The sequence below is a fragment of the Capsaspora owczarzaki genome (genome assembly GCF_000151315.2).
Source record: "Capsaspora owczarzaki ATCC 30864 unplaced genomic scaffold supercont2.14, whole genome shotgun sequence".
NCBI lineage: Eukaryota > Filasterea > Ministeriida > Capsasporidae > Capsaspora > Capsaspora owczarzaki.
This window is the reverse complement of record NW_011887305.1, coordinates 353,780-374,115: the sequence shown is the minus strand read 5'-3', so window position 1 is coordinate 374,115 and position 20,336 is coordinate 353,780. Positions and strand designations below refer to the sequence as shown.

The 20,336-nt window shown below is 53.3% G+C and overlaps 6 protein-coding genes across 6 annotated transcripts; 3 read left to right on the top strand and 3 right to left on the bottom strand.

Moving 5' to 3' along the window:
• Nucleotides 1-76: 76 nt before the first annotated feature.
• CAOG_09104 (hypothetical protein) lies at nt 77-2,264 on the bottom strand (the record flags this gene model as incomplete). The annotated part of the gene is made up of 2 exons (XM_011272459.1): nt 77-1,137; nt 1,488-2,264. Coding segments are annotated over 2 exons (1,838 nt in total), but the record flags the coding sequence as incomplete, so codon positions are not given.
• A 547-nt stretch (nt 2,265-2,811) lies between these two features.
• CAOG_07581 (hypothetical protein) lies at nt 2,812-9,343 on the top strand (the record flags this gene model as incomplete). Its single annotated transcript, XM_004343405.2, has 15 exons — nt 2,812-3,798; nt 3,979-4,019; nt 4,111-4,291; nt 4,392-4,472; nt 4,575-4,927; nt 5,029-5,140; nt 5,259-5,492; nt 5,691-5,819; nt 5,918-6,041; nt 6,134-7,590; nt 7,703-7,846; nt 7,940-8,060; nt 8,152-8,480; nt 8,608-8,913; nt 9,011-9,343. The coding sequence occupies 15 exons, from the start codon at nt 2,812-2,814 to the stop codon at nt 9,341-9,343; spliced, it is 4,932 nt and encodes a 1,643-aa protein (XP_004343455.2).
• A 227-nt stretch (nt 9,344-9,570) lies between these two features.
• Nucleotides 9,571-10,324, bottom strand: CAOG_07580 (hypothetical protein; the record flags this gene model as incomplete). Its single annotated transcript, XM_004343404.2, has 3 exons — nt 9,571-9,764; nt 10,021-10,140; nt 10,300-10,324. 3 exons carry the CDS (start codon nt 10,322-10,324, stop codon nt 9,571-9,573), a joined length of 339 nt encoding a protein of 112 aa, XP_004343454.2.
• Nucleotides 10,325-10,881: 557 nt separating this feature from the next.
• On the top strand, nt 10,882-11,975 carry CAOG_07579 (hypothetical protein). Its single transcript, XM_004343403.2, has one exon. The coding sequence runs from the start codon at nt 10,990-10,992 to the stop codon at nt 11,860-11,862; it is 873 nt and encodes a 290-aa protein (XP_004343453.1). The 5' UTR covers nt 10,882-10,989; the 3' UTR covers nt 11,863-11,975.
• Nucleotides 11,976-12,070: 95 nt separating this feature from the next.
• Nucleotides 12,071-14,595, bottom strand: CAOG_07578 (rho GTPase). The gene is made up of 3 exons (XM_004343402.2): nt 14,448-14,595; nt 13,053-14,238; nt 12,071-12,910 (listed from the first exon to the last, which is right to left on the bottom strand). Exons 1-3 carry the CDS (start codon nt 14,550-14,552, stop codon nt 12,153-12,155), a joined length of 2,049 nt encoding a protein of 682 aa, XP_004343452.2. The 5' UTR covers nt 14,553-14,595; the 3' UTR covers nt 12,071-12,152.
• A 1,896-nt stretch (nt 14,596-16,491) lies between these two features.
• CAOG_07577 (hypothetical protein) lies at nt 16,492-19,726 on the top strand (the record flags this gene model as incomplete). The annotated part of the gene is made up of 16 exons (XM_004343401.1): nt 16,492-16,679; nt 16,742-16,813; nt 16,887-16,958; nt 17,025-17,096; nt 17,161-17,268; nt 17,392-17,463; nt 17,530-17,601; nt 17,667-17,738; nt 17,804-17,875; nt 17,943-18,014; nt 18,082-18,153; nt 18,220-18,291; nt 18,349-18,420; nt 18,486-18,561; nt 18,697-18,787; nt 18,906-19,726. 16 exons carry the CDS (start codon nt 16,492-16,494, stop codon nt 19,724-19,726), a joined length of 2,076 nt encoding a protein of 691 aa, XP_004343451.1.
• Between the last annotated feature and the right edge of the window lie 610 nt (nt 19,727-20,336).

Sequence of the window (20,336 nt, the reverse complement as noted above, 5' to 3'; positions counted from 1 at the left end):
GCACAAAGCCAAGCAGAGGCCATGCCGTTGCAAAGAACTCGCACTGCTCAGTTGAGTGCAGCTGGAACTCGCGCACCCTACGCAGCACCGCGCGGGTGTCTCGATCAGCTCCTCCTTGTTCTTGCCACCCACGATGATGTCGTCCTGATACGCCGCGACGCCCTTGAGCCCACGCAGCATGGCATCCATCAAACGCTGCATGGGCACGCTTCCGACTTTGATGCCGAAGGGTAGCACCGTCCACTTGAACACGCCACGGTGCGTCCTGAACGCCGTCGCGTTAATGGAGTCCTCGTCTGCAAGCCGAATACAGTTAAAGGCTTTAGAAACGTCGAGCTTGCAAAAGATCGTCATGCCCGCCATCGATTCCATGATATCCTCAACTGTTGGCAGATCGTGGACCTCAGACAGAATCTTTGCGTTGGGGCCCCGGAGATCGAATACCACCCGGTTGATGATTTTCTTCTCCGGTTCTTCTTTCACAAACAGCACCGACGATGGGTTCGTTGCTCCAGGCGCCGGCACTATTTTACCCGTGCGAAGACCATTGTCAATGATCTCATCGAGTGCCGCTCGCTCCTCCTCGTTGTACTTGGTGCGCCGATATGGCGTCTCGACGTCACCGCTCGCGAACCGCAGCTTCACGTCCAGCGGACCGCGTTTGGGAGGGTATTTGTCCGCTGCCGCTGGATCAAACAAGGCTGCGAACTCCCGAAACGCTTCCGGAATGGCCTTCGGATCGAACGGCTGCTGTGGCGATGCCTTTTCCCCAACGAGCAACGCTGCGCTCTCCGCCTCTTGAGCTTTGACACGAATCGGGCCGCTGTCCGTAATCCGCTGCAACACATCCATGCCTATGATCAGGGGCATGATGCATTGCGGCAGGATGTAGACCAGCACCTTGCCACGCCACTTGCCGATCGTCAGCTTGGCCCAGGCCGCGTGCGTAATGTCGCGCGTCGTCGTATCGACCATGCGTACCGTCATCGGCCGCTCCAGCACATGCGGCTCCAAGCCCCACGCCTCAACCGAGGCACTGGCTGCCAGCGTGCGCGTCGACCCCGAGTCGAAAAGCGCTCGGGTCGGTGTGGTCTTGCTAAACTTGCGGCCTATGCACACCGTAGATTGCACTGCATTCTTCTTTGAAAGAATTTTATTGAGTAGTACACGCGAAGGATGCAAATTCGTGTCTACCCTCAGGCTTTTCCCTGGCCGTCCTGGCCATTCTTGGGAGCCTTCTTGGGAGCCTTCTTGGGAGCAGGAGCATCGTCCGAGTCATCAGACTCCTCCTCGGAACTGCCCGCAGCCGCAGCCGCAGTGCCGCCTTTGGAATAGCATGCCTCCGACTTGTGGTTCGTCCTGCCACAGTGCTTGCAGCTCTTGACGTCCTTGTCCTTGCTCTTGCCTGCGTGATGACCGTTCTTGTCTCGATTCGGCTTTTGGACGTGCCTGGGAGCTTGACTACTGGTGCTGGTCTCCGCTCGTACCTTGCTCGGCATGCTTTCGACCAACTCGTTCAATGCATCAATCCACGTCATCTCGGTGGTGTCCTTGCACAGCTCCTTCGCCACATCGCGCACGCCTTTGTCTTCCGCTTGCAGCACAATGAAGCGCCTCACCAAATCATCCGTAAGTTCCGCTTTGGGCACATTCAACAGCATGACCTTCTTGAAGTGCCTCGCAGAAATCTTTGGATCCGCCACCGCTTGGATGATTTCCCTGAGTGCGTTATTCTTGCTGTTCTTGACGCCATACACATTCATAATGTACTCCAGCAGAGCTTCCGCAGTCTCGAACTTGACATGGCTACAGTAACGCCTCGCTGCGACACCCAGATGACCAAGCACAAAGTCGACCTTGTCCTTCTCGGGTGCCGTCACTGACTCAAGCTTGCGTCGGATGTCCGTGACAAAACGTTCCAGATCCAACAGCGTCCCATCGAAGGGTGTCACCTGCATGCCATGTCTCCACAGTTCAGTGCTGGTGGTGGGGCTTGCCGTGGTGGTGGAGGCCGCATGGCTTGATACAGCGATCTCAGCGGTTCCCTTGCGCATCGCCTCCTTGACGACCTCCTGCATTGAGGAAACCATCGCTTGAGTCATCATTCGCATCATCTCTTGCGCGCTCATTGGTTCAGCTGGTGCGCTTGTTGCGCTCGACGTGCCCGCAGTGGGCGCCGTCGTATCGACGCCCTGCTCGTTATTGGGCATTGCTTGATTCTGATTCAATTTCCTGGTTCCTACTCTAGTCGTCACCTTAGACATCAATTACTCGACCCTCGAGACTCGTCGCAGTGTTATGATCAGAGATCCTTCCACGAAGATACGAGTAATGGGTTGATGATGAGAGTGATGATAGGGAAACAAGAGACTTCACTTATACAAAGCGACGAGTGAACACACTCCAAATACAGATACACATCAATCCATAACACCAAATGGAAGAGCAAAAACAAACGGAAAAAGAGGATGGACTAAATAATGAATGGAAGGAATGGAAGGATGGAAGGATGGAAGGATGGACTGTTCTGAGCAGATGAGACGAGACAGATGAACAAAATGCAGCAGCAAGGGATTTTGAGCTCTTGGATTGGCAGCAAAATCCAGGCTCACTCGGCCATGAAACGGAGGCTTGAATGCATGAATGGGATTCTTTGAGCTTTCTATTGAACTTGCATTGAACTGAATGAATAATTCGTCATTCTCCTTTTTTTTTTTTTTTTTTTTTTTTTCTTTTGCTTTTTCTATTGCTTTTTTTTTTTTTTTTCCATTGCAATTTTTTTTTCTTTCAATCTGAATCTCACAAGCGATGATGGACGGTCGTCGGTCGCCCAACACGCGTCCAGCGTCAGACACTCCTTCAACGACGGCGAGCTCGGACGCCAACGCACAGCCCAGCGGTGGAAGCGGTGGAAGCGGTGGAAGCGGTGCTGCTGCGGGCGAGGCCTGGATTGCGTCGATTCGGTCTCACGCACAGTCCAGTCCAGCCCGCCGCGACTCGATCGCCCCGCCGCCATCCGCATCCCCATCTGCATCTGCGTCCGCATCGAATGGCACAAACGCGAGCAGTGGCACTGGAGCGAGCTCGAACGCGAACGCGACCAATGGCTCCAACTCGTCCCGCAATCCCAGCCGCGCACCGTCCCCATCCGCAACCCCAGCCTCAGCCTCAGCAGCTGCAGCCTCGGCATCACTCTCGGGCTCATCGTTCGCAGCATCATCGGCGTCGTTGAGTCGCTCCACGCAGAACGTTGCTGCTGCGCCGTTCCTCATCGTCTCGCCGAGCTCCAACTCGAGCTCGCCCGCCCCGTCCACCACCACCGGACTGCGCAAGTCTGCGTCGTCGAGCTCAACTGCGCCCTCAGACAGCCCGTTCGGCGATGCAAGTGCCACCACGGGCAGCGATCTGCACCTCGAGTCGCCCTCAGTGATGATGACGGGCGTCGGCGGTTCGACATCCGCCAGCAGAACCACTTCGCCGACACCGACCAACAACAACAACAACAACAGCAGCAGCAACCCTGCAGTGACATTCTCTGGGTCTGCATCCACGTCACCCTCTGGTGGCCACACGGGATTCTTCTCCAAGGGTCATCGCAAGGGCGGCTCGAACGTATCTGGCTCGAGTGCTGCCAACATGAAGATTTCGATCGAACCGCCGCCGCCAAGCGAACACGCTGCGAATGACTCTGCACCGCACCGCCATGCTGCTCACCATGAACAAGATGCAGCTGCTGCATTGTCTCCAGAGGCCCATGCGACGCTCGCCTTCTCAGCTCCAACCGCTGTGCTGCTCAAGGTAATTTGACAAGTCAAACTTGTCACGAAAAGTGTCGAGCTCTCTGAGCGCGCGGTTTGTTTGTTTGCGGATCAGAAGCACTATTTGTCGCGGTTTTGGTTGGAGGTGGGGTTGTGTTTGCGTGACACCAACATCATAATCTTACTGACGAATTGTTTGTTCTTTGTGATGCACAACTAGACGGCCCACTACGCTACCGCAGGTGTCGCAGCTGTCGGACAGTACGTTCATAGGCTTGGGCCTTGTTGCTGTTGTTATTTGCTTGAGCGTTGCCTTTGACGAGAGAGCTCACCTCTGACCCGCGATAAACAGGAAATTCGGCGCTGCGGGCAAGTTTGCCGTCAAGAGTGCCGTCGTTCCGTTCCAAAAGACGAGCCACTTTGTGGCCACCATGGTGCTGCACGATGATAGCGTGTTTGCCGCGTCCAATGGAGCGCCGCAGCCCTCGGCTGCTGCCGATCTCATCTCGCCTCCGAGCATTTCCGAAATTGAGGTGACGAATCGTCTTCTGTTTGTATTTGTTGCACAATCTACTTTTGCTCTGTTTGTTGACACCGCTATTCTCTTGTTGTTGTTTTTTGTTTTCAAAACAGGAACCGAAGGAAGAGATCGAAGAACGTCCGGAACAAGTCGTTGTCGTCAAGCGCACGGTGCCCATTCGCTCGTCGCCAGAGGTAGCACCACCAGCCTTCTTGGCGTTTTTTTTGTTTTGAATGATCAGCGCACATCCTTGCCCTCACTAAACCCCCCTTTCCATCTTTGATCAACCCCCGCAGGAATTTACCTTGTACGTTCTGGCGCTCCGCTGCTTCTTGCGCCCACTGATTCACGACAGCGGCAATCTCCACCACCGAAGCACATCGCTCGTCAGCCGCCTCACCTTTGGCTTGAGCGACCACCTCGACGTTTTCCGACCAAGCCCAGCAGCGCGTTTGTCTGCTGCCCAAATTCAGTCCATGTATCGCTCGATCGCCAACGCCTTGGTGGCTGCCGACGCCTCGACGAACAAGGGCATCGACGCCGTGTTTGTTCGTTCGTTGCGCAAGTTTAGCGATCGTATCCGCTTCGACTCGAAAGCTCTGCGCAAGAACATGAAGGACACCCCCGACGATTTTCGCAACATGTTCAAGTATGTGGGGCGTTGAGAGTGACAAGGAGCGATGTGAAAAGACGCCAAAGTTACTCATCCTGGCTTTCTATGTGGTGTTTTGTTTTTTTGCGTGGCGGCAGAGAAACGTTGCGCATGCAATCGTCGCGCTTAGAGTCCAACGTGTCGGAGGCCGTCATGGCGGAACGCATGCGTCGGTTTGAATCAATCGTTCAACTCAAGCGACGATCTTTCGTATGTTTGGCGCGCCATCGTCGTCATTTTGCGTTGATGCTTGTGTTGCTTACCTTGTTTCCCTACTTTTTCTGAATCTTCCTTTGATTTTTTGTGTGTGTTTCCTGCGCTGCTTTAGCGCGATGATAGCAAGTCGCCCAGCACCGTTGAAGAGAACAACTCGGAGCTCGTCAACGAAGAACCAATCGACTTGCATGGACAAGACGAAGTGCTGATGAAGGTGTTTGGCGTGTCCCCCGAAGAGCACGCCAAGATTGTCCAAACCGAGTCCTTTGTGCAGACGGACAAGGTCATTATCGACGAAATCAAGGCCCGATTGAAGAACCTGGACGCTGATCCAATGTACAACAAGGTGTGTTTTGGTTTTTTTTTTCTGGTTTTGTGTTTTTGTTTGTTTTTCGAGCTTTAGTCGTCTCTGTCCGCGGAATTTTCTGCCGTTACTTTTTCTGTCTAGGGTCGACTGTGGTGGCTCAATGTTGCGAATGCTGCTGACTTTGCAACTCATAAACCAACGCCATTGCTCTTTTTTTGGGGGGGCGGGGGTTTCCAGGAATCATTTGTGCACAAGACCGCCGCCTTCATCAAGTGGAAGAAACAGCAGGAAGCAGCGCTCAACAACCTGCTGCGAGAACTGGGAGTCCAGCCGGAGGAAGACAAGGCGGCCATTGTTGCTGACGTGGTACGTGACTCTCTTCAACGTGTTTGTTGTTGCTGTGGCAGTTCTTCCAACCTTCCTGCTCATCCCCCCCCACCTCCCTTGTCCTCGCTTGCCTGCAGCCACTCCCGGCCTTCGATGGCAAGGCTCGCTTGGTCGTCGAGGTCTTGCGTGCTCGCGACTTGCTCGGAAAAGACAAGTCGGGCTTGAGCGATCCGTACTGCCTGGTTGAGTGCGAATCTCAAAGTGAGTATTAGACACATTGTTCTTGTTCTGATGTCGCATCGTCCCGATGCTGATCGACTGCTGTTTTTTTTTTGTTTGTTTTTGATCGCCAGCGATGCGCACCGCCACCATCAAGGCCAACCTCAATCCAGTCTGGGAAGAGCAGTGTGCATTCGACATCAAGATCAAGCCCGGTCAGACCAACATCCCATTGAAGCTGACCATGTGGGATGAGGACACGGGCGACGATGCCACCATCTTCAAGAAGAAAAACCTCAACCCGCTGCACTTGTTGGAAGACAACAAGGACGACTTTTTGGGTCAAGTCATGCTCGACCTCAAGGTGGACGACTTGCGGCGCTTCCGCCTGGAACGTTGGTTTAAGCTCGAAAAGCGCTCCAAGCGCTCGCACGTGAATGGCGAAATCTTTCTGCGCGTGCGCTTTGTCTCGAGCGAGAAGCAGCAGCTGCAGTTCCAACATCAACAGGAGGAGCAAGAGCGCGAGAAGGAGCGCGAAAAGGAGCGCCAGCTCAAGTTGCTTCAGCAGCAGCAACAGCAGCATGGCCACGACTACCACAAACTGCTCAAGTCGCTTGTCGACTACATTTTCAAGTACGAGTTGTCCGTCTGGCAGCAGACGCCCGCAAAGAAGCGAGGCATCTTCCGCCTGCATCCCGTTTCGTTGCGACTTTTGGAGGAGTTTGGCTACCGATATGGCGTGAGCGATCTCTTCATGGTCTTGACTTGGTTTGAGCGTGTCGCGTCCGAGTTTGTCAAGGACAACATGGATGTCGTCGCGCTCTCGCTTGCTTTTTCAGAGCTCAAAGCGGTCGAGAGCAGCCCGGATGTGCGCTACACCATCCAAGAGCAGCGGCTGCGCGCCGATGTCATGGACGAGATTGAGCAGTCCTGCCTCGCCCGGCTGTCCAATTACAAGGACTACTTCCCCTTCTCGACCCCGCACGGCTTTGTCAAGCAGACCATTCGCGCTCTCGCGACCGTCTACAGCGGTGCCGTCTTCCGCGAGCGCCACGACCATGCCAAGGACCTTGGCAAAATGCTCGAGTGGTGCATTACCAACAGCTGCGCCACAATGTTCCAGCGCTTTGTCGCCATGTCCGCGCCCATGATTCGACCCACCAACCCCGTTGTGGGTGCCTCGGAGCGCATCGTGGCCATGCTCGATCTGATTATGCGTGACATTGACTCGGACGCTGTATACTTCCGCGAGGATTTCTCCGTGTTTGACGGCACAAAGATTGTCAACGTGGATGTGGTTGCCCTCTGCGTCGCCCAGTACGGAAAGCTGCTCTCGGTCGACATTGACGAGAAGCTCAACAGCGTCTTTTCCGGAACGACCTTCCATCCAGCCATCTTCCAAATCTACCATCGTCTCCGCAAGTTCAACGCGCGCAACCTCAAGCTTGTCGCCGGAGACGACGACGGTGACATTGCCCGATTCAACGGTTTCCCCCTGGCAGAAATGTTCATGCCATTCGTTGGTTTCTGGCTTGGTGTTTCTCGCGACAAGGCGCTGGAGTGGATGGTTGCTGCAACGCAATCGGACAAGGTTTGGTTTTTGGCTGGGAGCAGGTGTGGGGGTTGAGGGTAGAGGTGGATTTTTTTCTGACAATGTCCTTTTTTTTTTTTTTTTGTTTTTGTTTTCTCTTGGTGATACTCAGTGCGTCCCAATTTCCGCACGAGAAATGCATTCAAGCTCTGTGGTGGATATTTTCTGCATGCTGAACCAGTTTGTCGACTTTTTGAGCGAGCTGCAGTGGGACGATGCCCCGAGCATGGCTGATTTCAAGAGTGCGCTTGCCAAGGTGGGTGGCTTTTGTTGCCCAACATGCAAACCCCTTTTGTTTTTGCGTTGCGAGAGCGAGCTCACCGCAAAACACTGCTTTTTCTGCAAACAGATCGCGTTCGAAGTCATGCAGCAATATGCAGTCCAGCTCTCTGTCTCACTGCAGCCTTTGCTTGCCTCGTATGATGCGACACATGGGGAATCCATGTTCAAGAAAGACTGTCGCGCAAGAGGTATGTCGCAAGTCGACCAACGTTGCCATTACTTTTTTTTTTTTTTTTTTCTGGCTTGCTTAGATTTGCACTCGCCTCAACAACTTGGAAGCTGCACGCCAGCAGCTTGGTCTGCTGTACGAGACGCTCAACGCTGATAATGTGGCTCAGCTCGTCATCAAGGAGATGGAGGCCGGAGTTTTCAAGGAGACTTCTGCGGCCAATCCTGCCCAGGCTCAACCCTTGCGTAACATCTCCGTGTCGACGGTTGGCAAGAGGAACACTGTCGCGGACATCCGTCAGTCCGTGGTTCGCGCTCGAAAGCCCATCTGGAATGAAGTTGCCAAGGAACCGCAGCCGGCCATTGTCGTTCACTTTGACCAGGCTGCCGAAAGTGTAGCGCGAAGCTTGCGCGACCTGGTTGATCGCCTGTTGGCCCCGGTACAGTCGTTGTTGTTGTTATGGGGATGACGTGGGGAGCATGATCAATGGTCGTCAAAACTCATTTCCCATTCTTCATCTTTTATTTTCTCCCATCCATTGAATGCACGCTCGAATTCAACTGCAGCTCACCCCAAGCGTGGAAAAGACCCTCGCGCACGTCTTGGACGAGCCTGGAATGATTGCACGGTTCTTCTCGAAGGCCGCGGTCGAAAAGATGCCAACCGCGGACGAGGTCACGGCTGTGCTACAACCCCTCACCAAGCACCTCACCACCGTCTTGCAGTCATTCCGGCCGCATGTGTACGGCGATATCTTTGGCATCATGCAGCAGCGCGCGTGGGTGTTGATTCTGACCACCATTGAAAACATGGTGTCGGATCGCCTGTACACAACGCTTCGTCCTCTGGACATGCTGAGCCAAGGCATTGTGGTACGTTGCGGCAGTCTGGTTGAGACCCGGGGGCTTGCTTTTTCAGGCATTTCTAACTCTGACAACGAAAAAAAACAATGTACGTGTTTGCCATCAGATACTGCGCGAATTCTTCCAGAAGGACGATGGCATTCGTGACGACCAGTTGCATCTCGACCGCTATCTGGCAATCCGTGAGGTGATTGAACTCTTGCGCCACCGCCGCCCGAACGAGCTGCCGGACTTGTACGATCAGTGTGTGCTCAAGTCCATCGACGAAACCGTTCTGAACTTTGTTGCCCGCGTCATCTTCCGACAAGAAGACCGCTCTTGCAAGGAGTTCTCCAAGACTATTCGTCAGCATCACATGAAGAGCTCGACCTCGTACGCCTTCTTTTCGGATTTGCTTCGCACCAACTCCACGAGTCCTGTTCCGCCGACTGCGTCTTAGTCAAACCATTGGCAGTCGGCTTTGGTGTATGCGTGTATTCGTGTGTTAATGTTGCAGTGTTCAGAGAAAAAGCTTTCAAGCTTGGTCTACGTTGTTGTGAAAAACAAAAAGTACTTTTGTCAACAATGTTTTATTTTTCAGAATCACGACAAGTCGCCCATAGCAGTGCGTTGACGGGCGAATGCGCGACTCTGCATGATCACAACCACGAGCTGCACAACAGGTCTCTAGTTGGCCTGAGGGGCAAGGGTGCCGACGAATTGGTACTTGCCAGCAAAGGTTGCTTCCCAATGCTTGGCAGTGTTGATTTCCTCCTCTGTCAGGTCGCTGACCACCGCATAAGTACGCGTGGCAGCTCCAGTGTCCATCTTGGCCAGCGCTCGAGTTGCATCGCGACCCGCGAACGCAGCGTAACCGCCGCCTAACCAAACAACGAAAAATCCGATTCGCAAATCTGGTGAGCAACAACGAAACGTTTGGTTTCTGGTCTCTGAGTTTTTTTTTCTTTTCTATTATTATTTTCGTTGATTTTGTTCAACTCTGAGCGTTTTTTTTTCTTTCTTTAGGAAGCTTTGTTTTGAGCTTCTTGGACGGCGCAATGTCACGCCATACAAAAATCACTGGTCACTGGCTTTCCCCCTTCGCCCTGCCTCCACTCGTCTTCCCTGTGCGCTTACCGGGTCCGTAGAAGCTGCGACCACGCGTGACGTCAAAGACCTTGCCGTTGACGCAGAGCCAGATCTCTGGGTGGTCTGCGTGGAGGCCGTCGTGGAGGAGGAGTTCGTCGATGGAAATGTCTGTGCGCGGGCCGCCTGAAGAGGAGGAAGTGGGGTTTGTTTGAGGGGAGGATGAGAGGGAAGGAGTTGAGGACGAAGGTGGTGGTGCGCGTGGCACCGGTGTCAGCAGCTTGACAAGCAAGAAGGCGCAGATTGCTGCCAACGCGAGATTCAACGGACTGGAAACGAGCTCGTCCAAAACCATGATTGCAAGACTGGGCCGATCTCGATGTGGATACAAGTATGATGGGTAGAAATGGGAGTTAAGAACAAGCGAAACAAAGAAGGAAGAAGTGCTGGGTGGTGGGGAGGTCGATTGGCACGGGGATGGGCAACAGAGGGACAAAGAAAGGGAACGATTGCTCTTCAGTTTCTCAGACTCGCTGCTGCGGCTGCTCAAACTCCTCTCCAATGGATGCACAATCCACTTTGTACACCGAGCCTGTCGTCTGCCTTCAGGCTTCAATGTTTCTCAGACAGTCTTCAGTCTTTTTTTTCTTTTGGTACGAATTTCCATCCCATTCTCGCCTCCCAGCATTTCCAAACCCTCATCCATGCATGACGAAAGCACGGCAAAAACGAACAAACTCTCGATTCGTTTGCCATTGGAAAAGCCTCAAAGCCAAAAGCCACAAAGCCAAACGCCAAAGCAACATGGCTGGGGCTTTTTTTTTTTTTTTTTTTTTTTTTTGATAGGGTTTTCCATTAGGTTTTTTTTTTTCTGCTTCCTTCTTCTCACTCTTTTGGTTTTGCCTCCACAGATCCGTCGTCGTCGTTGTCCTCCACCTCAACAACGTGCTCGACTTGTCGTAGTACAGCAGAAGTAGCAGAAGCGGCAGAGAGACAGAGCCACAGTAAAAGAGAGAGAGAATGGCCTCGACGCGCGCTCCCACTTCCAAGCTCGTCCATGCGGCGTATGTCGCAAAGGCCGCCGCGCGGATGTCGGCGCCCGAGCAAACCAAAGCGCTGACCAAGCAGCTCGCAGCCAAGTTCCCGGGCCCGCCGAGCCCGCTGCACGTCGTCCGGCTCAAGCGCTCGCCCATCGGCTGCGACGACAAGCTGCGATCCACGCTCAAGCTGCTCCGCTTGACCACCCTGCAGGACGTCTCCATCAAGTTCAACTCGCCGAGAAACAATGGCATGCTGTTCAAGATCCGATCGATGGTCGAGGTCCTGCCGCTCCGCATCGTCCAGATCAAGCGCGAAGACGTTGTCCACCGCGCCATCTCGTCCCACATTGCCAACCAAATCCCTGGCTACCTCGGGGCAAACGGCATCTTTTACTTGTTTGAAGACGAAAACAAGGCCCCGGCGGCAGATCTTCAGCCCTTCATCACCAAGCTGGACGGCTCGCCCGCCTTCCCCGAACAGCTCGCCAGCTTCAACAAGCGCTGCAAGACGGTTCAAGAACGCAATCGCGTGGATATTAAGGACGCCGTCCGGTTGATATCCAACCTCACTCCCCAGACGGTGGCTGCCGCAACCGAGCTTCTCGCGGAAGGAATGGTCCCCACCGAAGTCAAACGCGAACTCAGTGGCACCACGGCGGTTCATGTTGTCCCTAACGCCAATGGCGAACTCGGTGACACCAAGAAGGCGGTTGACCTTGCCGGCAAAAAGGCTCCAAAGGCATCATCACGAAAGACTGCCAAAAAGGCACCAAAGGCGCCGGCTGAAGCAACACCCGAGACTGCCAAGGCAGCACCAGAGACTACCGACGGAGCACCAGTGGCCGATCGATGAGTTGTTGCGTCTTGGCTGTGCCTGTAAACAACAACAAGAGCAATACATGCGTTGGTGTTTGATTTTTTTTTTTCGTTTTCTCTTCTTTTGATCGATTTTCTCGCGCTCTCTCTCCCCTCCCCGCTCTTGTTTTTGAGTTTTGGCTGGAGAAGCCGCGTGTGTTGCGAGTGCCGGAGGGCTACTCTGTAGAGTCATTGTGGAATGGGCAGGGAAACACTGTATCCTTCAAACAAACCAGTGTTTTTTGTTTTCACATTTTACAACTTTTGTACAATTGACATTCCGACTGCCTACATCATGCAACAACGAGATCCAGCGACACCTTCATCTGCACCAACTGCAATCCCTTCAGGCGCGACAGAGAACGAGGAAGAGGGGGCCTTGCTGGCGCGGGCAGCCTTGGTTTTGCTCATCTTGGTCAGTTCGGCAACACGAGCCTCGTACTCCTCCACCTGAGCCAGATAGCTCAGCGGAGGCCATTGCTGATTGTACAAGTACGTGCGCGTGCCAGCATCGAGCAAACGGTACTCGGGACGCTTGCACATGGCCGAATAGTTGGTGCAGATAAAGTGTTTGCAGAACGCAACCAGCTGCTCGGCGTCGCACTTGCGCGCCACCCCCATCAGTCCGATGACATCGATCTCGGCCTTGGCAACCCGGCTAGCAGTCTCTCGTTCAATCGCCTTGGAGACGTGCAGCTCGCAGTATGTGACCAGGCGCTTGACTTCGTACCGATCGGCAATGATGAGCAAGGTGGCCGGGTTGGCGGTGCGTGTGTCGATCGTAGCGTGGTCCGAGTACAAGAATTCCATGAAGGGCCGCAAGACATCAAGCACCTCTTCCTGTTCGTACAGGCGAATCGTCTGGAGCGCTGTGGGATTGCTGTCGTGGCCAAGCACGTCCAACAATGGGCATCGAGCTGCCAGCATGGCCTTGTGCACGTACATGGTGCGACCGTCTGCAAACTGGAACTGGGCATCGGCCAGCAGTTTGTTGTTGAGGAAGAGCTGGTTCATGACCTGGCCCGTTTGGTCATTGAGCCAAGTGCCTGTACGAGGGGGAGAAGGGGTTAAAAGGTCAGCGCTCAATCTCTTTCTGTGTCTCTCTTTCTGTCCCTCCTGCTCGCTCCAGGTCACCTGCAAGCACAAGCACACGCAAGTAACAACACGGCCACAACTCGAAATGCATACCAATGCTGGGATTGAGCTCTTGATCGTCTTCGAGCACGTTTTGGCAAATGGTGGAAAGCTCGCCAAGATCAAACAACGAGGAAGCAGTCGACGTCTCTCGCACGTGGTCGTTCTTGTCGTCAAAGGATGCCAAGCCGGTGTACAAGAACTCGAGAACCTTGAGCATGACAGGTGCAGACACGGCTGAGGCTGCCACGCGAATCGTGACATGCGTGCCAAGCGCGTTGATGCTGGACGATGCGTTGAATGCTTGAACTGCACTTGGAGACAGAGCAGCACTCGCGGCATTTGCCTCGGCCAGCGTCATGCCGCGAGAGGTGCCTGCCGGCGGCGCAGGTGCCGGACGAGCTGGGGCAAATCCAGGCTTCGCATCGCTCTCGTCGTACGCGGGCGGCATGCCGCTGACTTCAATGCCTTCGAGGCCTGAGATCTGGCGCGAGTTGACACGCGCATGATCGAGAAAGTTGCGAGGATCGGTGTCGGTGTGCGCAATGTGGAACAGACGCCGGAAGAAACGAGAGGCTGACGCCAGCACGATGCGATGCGCATGAAAGGTTGTCGCGCCGCATTGAATGCTCACATCAGCCGCATATGGAGAGTTCAACAGCTTGCGCATGTCTTCTGCAATCGTGGACGTGGACACGTTAATCCACGGCGCCGGCACACCTTTGGGCAGCGGAGGAGGCAGCGGAATCTCAATTCGCTCGCCGCTTCGTCCCACGATCGTCTTGACGTTCTTGCGCTTGGACCTGGTGGGACTCAGGGTGGCGCGAATGACCTGATCGAACAGTTGCTTGACGTTGGCTTGGGTGAGAGCGCTGACCTCAACGTAGGCGTTGGCACCAACGCTGCGCGCCATGGCCTGCGCTTCGGCAATCGACACAACGCTCGTTCCACGCGCCGCAAGGCGAGCTCGAGTGTCGGTGTCATCTCGCAAATCGCCTTTCGTGCCAACAAGCACGAGGATGGTGCCGGGAGCGTGGTGGTTGAGCTCGGGCACCCATTTCGCTGCAATGTTTTCAAACGACGAGCGAGAAATCACGGAAAAGCAGACCAAAAACACGTCGGTTTGCGGATAGGACAGCGGGCGAAGTCGGTCGTAGTCTTCCTGTCCCGCCGTGTCCCAAAGCGAGAGATTGACTGGGCGGCCGTCGCACATGACGTTGGCCGAGTAGTTGTCAAACACCTGACATAGCAGTAGTACCAGCAGTACAAGAAACATTAGTCTATATTGATTGGGATCTAAAATCGAGGTTACCCTCGGTCACTCTCACCCGCGCGAAGCGCGGACGTCAAATCGCGCCAGCGATTTCATCTTCTCTATCTACTGACGGTTCAACATGTGGGCATGCGAGATGGACTGAGGCGGGGGGTGGGGGGCTCGGCGCGCTTTACCGTGGGAACATACTCGCCAGGGAAGGCGTTGGTCGTGTACGAAATGGCCAAGCAAGACTTGCCAACGCTGCCATCACCGACAATGGTGCACTTGATATTTTGCATGGTTGCGAGTCTTGTTTCTGATGGAAGGAAACCAAAAGTCCAGAAGGGGAAGACAATGAAGGACTGAGCGAACGAAACTGACCTAGAAATGTGGCTTAAAAAGGACGAGCGAGCTATTTTGAGCGCCGCGCTTGTCTTTGCTCAGCCAGCAACCCACCCACCCCCATCAGCCTTCGGACGTGCGCGTCGATGCAAAAGAAAACTTCAATGTGACAATTAAAAATAAATCTATTATGCGAGGTGACCAGAACTTTGGAGCGAGAAGTGAGCTGTTTGGGGGGCCGGGGCGAAATCGGCGAGACTTTGACAAACCAACTATCGTCTCTTCCACTTGACTTTCGGCCGGAAGGATTGTGCCGAGGTCATGACTGCGTTTGCCGAGAAGCGTGCCGCCAAGTTTACTGACGAGAAAACCGGAGAGCAAGAGGGAAGTTAAGCAAATTTTGGTTTACGATGACTTTTCTGCTTTGTTCGTTGATGCAAGCACAGTTTTTCTCTCCCCGTACCATTCTACATGAGTACTAGTTCCATCTCGTCCGTGTTCATTGTTGAATGTTCGTCTGCTCTTGAGGGTTGATCGTTGATCGTAACTATCGGCGAAGCGTGAGAGAAAGACCAATCGATGCAAATTGGGGTGTGACAGTTGAGCTGAGCGATGGGTAGTGGTCCGCACCATTTGGATAGCGGAAAACTCACGACATCCGTATTGTATTGGCTATGCTGATGTTTGTGGAACGACCTTGCCCAGAACCGTGGTTACAGCGCGAATTTGAATGTGTTCATACAAACGTAGGGAGGAATGAGGGGAGACCGGGCTGTCTGCTTCAGTTTGACTCATCGCGAATTGCACTGAGCGAAGCACTCCACTGGCAGATCTATTTTTCCGCAGGTGGACGATGTGCCGTGATCATCGAAGCGGAAGCGGGGGGTTTTGGTTTTTGGGTGTTTTGGCTTCTTTGTAGTTTCTCTCCTCTCTCTAAATTCTCTCTCCCTTCTGTTTGCCCATCCTCCTCAGACGTAGCGCAGAGTCGCACACTACGAATGATCTGCACTGTGCAGCTTCACACACACACACACAGAGCCAGCAAAGTAGAATGAAGGCCAAACAAAGTCCAAACTTGGAACGGAGATCAAATTCGGGGTGCCCCAAATCGCCGTAGATCAAAACGGTGCCCAATTACTCCTTTTTTTTTTTCTTTCTTTCTTTCTGCTTCTTCTTTCATTTCTTCTCCTTCCTCTCGTTTCACTTCGACTCTGTTCTCTTTCGCATTGTTCAAAGTAAGCCATCGTCAAGCTCAAGCAGCACCACTCCTATTCTCTTCTCGTTCGATCTTTGCTCGCTTTCGTTGGAAGAGTGGAGCAACGACGACGCAACCGAGCACGCATGGGAACAGAATTTTGTTTTCGCAAAAACAACAAAAACAAACAACAAAAGTCGGTTCCTCCGCAATGCACCCACCTTCGCTGTCTGTGTCTCCCCAGCCCATCGAATGCGTCGAGTGTGCTGCACCAGCTAATAGAATCAACAAGAAGAAGAGGGATGGGTGGGGCGACGGGAACAGCGGGGCTCTGCGACTGATCTCGAGACTTTGCATCAACCTCCACCACAACAAAAACAACAACGACAAAAACAACAACAAAACAACAAAAACAACACAAATTCAGTCGCAAGATCTGCCGACAAGCGGATGCGTCACCAGCATTTGCTGCCAAGGCCATGAAGGCACAGTCAGTTTGCCAGTTACAACCGGTGCAAGTGAACAAGAAGCGCGCGCTGGGAGGGCGGGGGGGGGGGAAAGGACAGGCGAGCAGCCAACTGCGCAACTTCCTTCCATCCACACACACACGCGGCCTCTGCACTGTGACGCTGCAGTTTGTAGTTGAGTGTTGAAGCAGAACACCAGCGAGCTCACTCTGTAAAGCATTCTACCATTCTCAGATGACACTGAAGGGATTTGCCTTTGGCATACTTTTGCTGCTCTGCGTGATTCATCACGCCCAGTTGGCACAAGCAGTCAATGCCTGTGGCACTGGCGGCGTGTGCAATTGCACCTCAACTATTGTCAAATGCAGTGGCAAATCACTCTCAGCCATTCCTGATGCAATCCCAGTCGATACAACAGAGCTGTAGGTGTTGCCGTTCAGTGTCTTTGAATCGCAGCAATGCTTCTAACCCGCGTACTCGTTAGGCAACTGTACAACAACCAGATCACCAACATCTCTGCAAACGCACTGACAGGCCTGACCGCACTGACTTCCTTGTAAGTTTGATGAAACACAACCACATACACAGGCATACTCAAGCGGCTCACTCGTTGACAAATCTATCTGAAGGGATCTGCGTAACAACCAGATTTCCACAATTTCAGCAAACGCATTCCTGGACCTGACTGCGCTAACTCTCTTGTAAGCAAGCAAAGAAGTAAAGAATTACACGTAGATGGCTCACTTGTCTCAACTCTATCTCTGTAGAGCTCTGGAGAGCAATCAATTCACCATCATACCTGCAAACGCATTCTTGGGCCTGACTGCACTGCAATCCCTGTAAGCCAGCCAAGCTATGAAAATTTAAGCCCGCACGGCTCACTGACTACAACTCTATCTGTAGGTACTTGAGCCTGAACAAGATCACCAGCATTCTTGCAGACGCATTCTCAGGCCTGATCACCAGCATTCTTGCAGACGCATTCTCAGGCCTGACTGCGCTGCAGTACTTGTAAGCAAAGCAAAGATACATCACACACACACACACACACACACACACACACACACACACACACACACACACACACACACACACACACACACACAGCTCACTTGTTCGCGACTCGATCTGTAGAGCTCTGCTCAGCAACCTGATCACCAGCATTTCTGCCAACGCATTCACAGGCCTGACTGCGCTGACTGATCTGTAAGTAAGCCAAACCAAGCATAGCGGTCACACATAAACTCACCACTTCTACGACTTTGACCCTAGGAATCTGCACGACAACCAGCTGACCAGCATTCCTGCCTCTACATTCGCAAGCCTATCCGCATTGGGAACCTTGTAGGCAAGCAAAGACAAAAGAAGCTACACACAAATGGCTCACTGGCTTGCGACTTCATCTGCAGGAGTCTTGGCGCTGGCAACATCACAAGCATTTCCGCAAACGCATTCACTGGCCTCACCGCGCTGACTTACCTGTAAGCAAGCAAAGACACGAAGGACCACAGACATACGGCTCATTTGTTTGTGACTCCATCTGAAGGTCTTTGAAAGACAATAAGATCACAAGCATTTCTGCAAACGCATTCACGGGCCTTTCCGCGCTGAGTTCATTGTAAGGCGAGCAAAGACGCAAAGCACCACAGGCATACGCCTCACTCGTTTGCGACTTTGGTCTCTAGGGAACTGTCCGAGAACCAGATCACCAGCATTGTCGCAGACGCATTCACAGGCTTACCTGCGGTGACTTTCTTGTAAGGAAACAAAGACCCGCGGAATCGAACGCACAAACGACTCACTCGTTTGCGACTTTGTCTCTAGGGAACTGTCCGGAAACCAGATCACCACCATTTCTGCAAACGCATTCACAAGCCTGGCTGCGTTGATGGTTTTGTAAGCAAACGAAGCCAGGAGCAATCAAGCACAAACGGCTGAATCGTCTGCGACTTTTTTTGGTAGAGTCATGCCCAACAATCAGCTCACCGCCATTCCGGTCTCTGCTCTCGCAAGCCTGCCTTCGCTGATCTTCTTGTAAGCAAGCAAAGGCAGGACGGGTTTTCCCCACAAATGGCTCACTCGTTTGCGTAGATCCATGGCCAACAACCAGATCACCAGCATTTCCGCCTCTGCATTTCCTGGCTTGGCGTCGCTGAACTTTCTGTAAGCGCGCCAAGACATGAAGCATTACTTGCAAGCGGCTCACTCATTTACAATTCCATCTGTAGATATTTGCAGAATAATCGGATCACCAGCATTTCCGCCTCTGCATTTCCTGGCTTGACGTCGCTGACTACATTGCAAGTAGCAACTCTCATTGAACGTGCTTTGATGCTTTTCTCACTTCAAGCTACTGCTAGGGCTTTGAGCGGCAATCCCTTGATCACTTTGCCTCCTGGATTGTTCAAGGGCCTGCCAAATGGTGTGGGTTTGTCTCAGTCATTGCCATATCTGAGCCCCAACAACTTTACCTTTGGTGGGAACACTGTCGCTCCGCCCAGCACCTACGGCAACGCGTCCCAACCGTACAGTAAGTTCCGAGGTGACTGCAATCCTCCCATGTGATCATTTCACCGACATTTATTTGACAGAGTGTGATACAGCCTGTGCCACCTGCTATGCTGCTGGGTCCGCTGCGTGTTGCCCAGTCAACTGTCTGATCTGCTCATCATCCACTGTGTGCACTCAGTGCTATGACGGTTACGTGTTGCTGAGTGGACAATGCGCTTCGCTCGCTTCCATCTCTTCTGCATCGGCCGCATCCATCGCGTCCACCCACTCTGCCTCCGCTGCGTCAGTCGCTTCCGTCGCCACGGCATCCGCTGCGACTGCCTCGACCGCCTCTGCTTCAATTGCGTCTCTCGTGTCCGCCACATCTGCTCTGTCGGCGTCCGTTGCTTCCATTGCTACTGCATCCTCAGCATCGCAAGCGTCTGCATCTGGCGCCAGTGCTTCATCTGCATGGCAGACATCTGCTGCATCTGCTGCGTCCAATGCCCCAAACGAACCTAGCGATTCATCTTCTCTGCCTCTTATTCTCGGAGTCGTTATTGGAGTGCTGGCTCTCCTCTTGTTGATTGCGCTGTTTGTGCTGTTTCGTCGTCGTCGCTCACCAAAGGCATTGGCAACTACCAGCTCGGCCAACAAACTCCGCGAGCCGGAATCGAGCGGCACGGTGTCACAGTATGCAAACCCAACCTTTGCAGGAGTGTACGCGCCTCCTGGCAACCCTATCTTGTACGAAAATGTTGACACCAAGCCCCACCAGGCTCCTGTGGGTTCGGCGGAAGTGCTGTATACCGAAGCAGCAGTATCCGCACCATCCAGCGGTGTCCAGTACGCCACGCCTTCGTTGCCCAATCCCTCATCTGTGCGCGTGCCCGAGTCCTCGCCGACCGCTTACGCGACGGTAGCTGTTGCACCCTCCAAGCCGATCGGAAGCGTCGATTACGCGTCGATCGCAAATTAGCACCTTTTGCGTTGTTGGCGTGAGTTGGGCTGGCCTGCCAGTTGTCGATTCGTTGTTTTATTTTTTGGTTTTCTTCTGTGATTCTCCATCTTTTGTGCATGTTTCTCGTTTTGCTCCCTCGTTGCTTTCTTCAGTTCTGTCGGCGGCCCAATAAAGTTTCTGAGCTTACCGATGGAGCAACTGCCTCCGAGAGCCAGTCATTCCCTCGCTCTTCACTGCATTCATGCAGTCCACGATACTTCCGCACCCGTTCTAGCATGCTCCCTACTTCCAGGGTAAGTTCCGGGTCAGGTTGCAGTTGCGCGATCTTTCGAGAGGCATTCGATCTCGAAAAGCAGATGCTGTTTCGGCCTGAGGGTGTCTATCCCATCGAGAAAACTTGCAAACGCTACTTACTGTACAACATGTAAGAGGTTACTACCAATCCGCACGCATCGACACACACACCCACACACACAGCAGTAGCAGCAGCTCCAACGCAACGGTGCTGCCCAAAATCTGCGCATATCAAGAATCCTGATCGATCTGCCCTTATTTTCATCATCAAACGGTACAGTGCTTTCGCATTCATTCCAGCATGCTCTCTTGTAGTCTAATTTCCAAGTTGAGT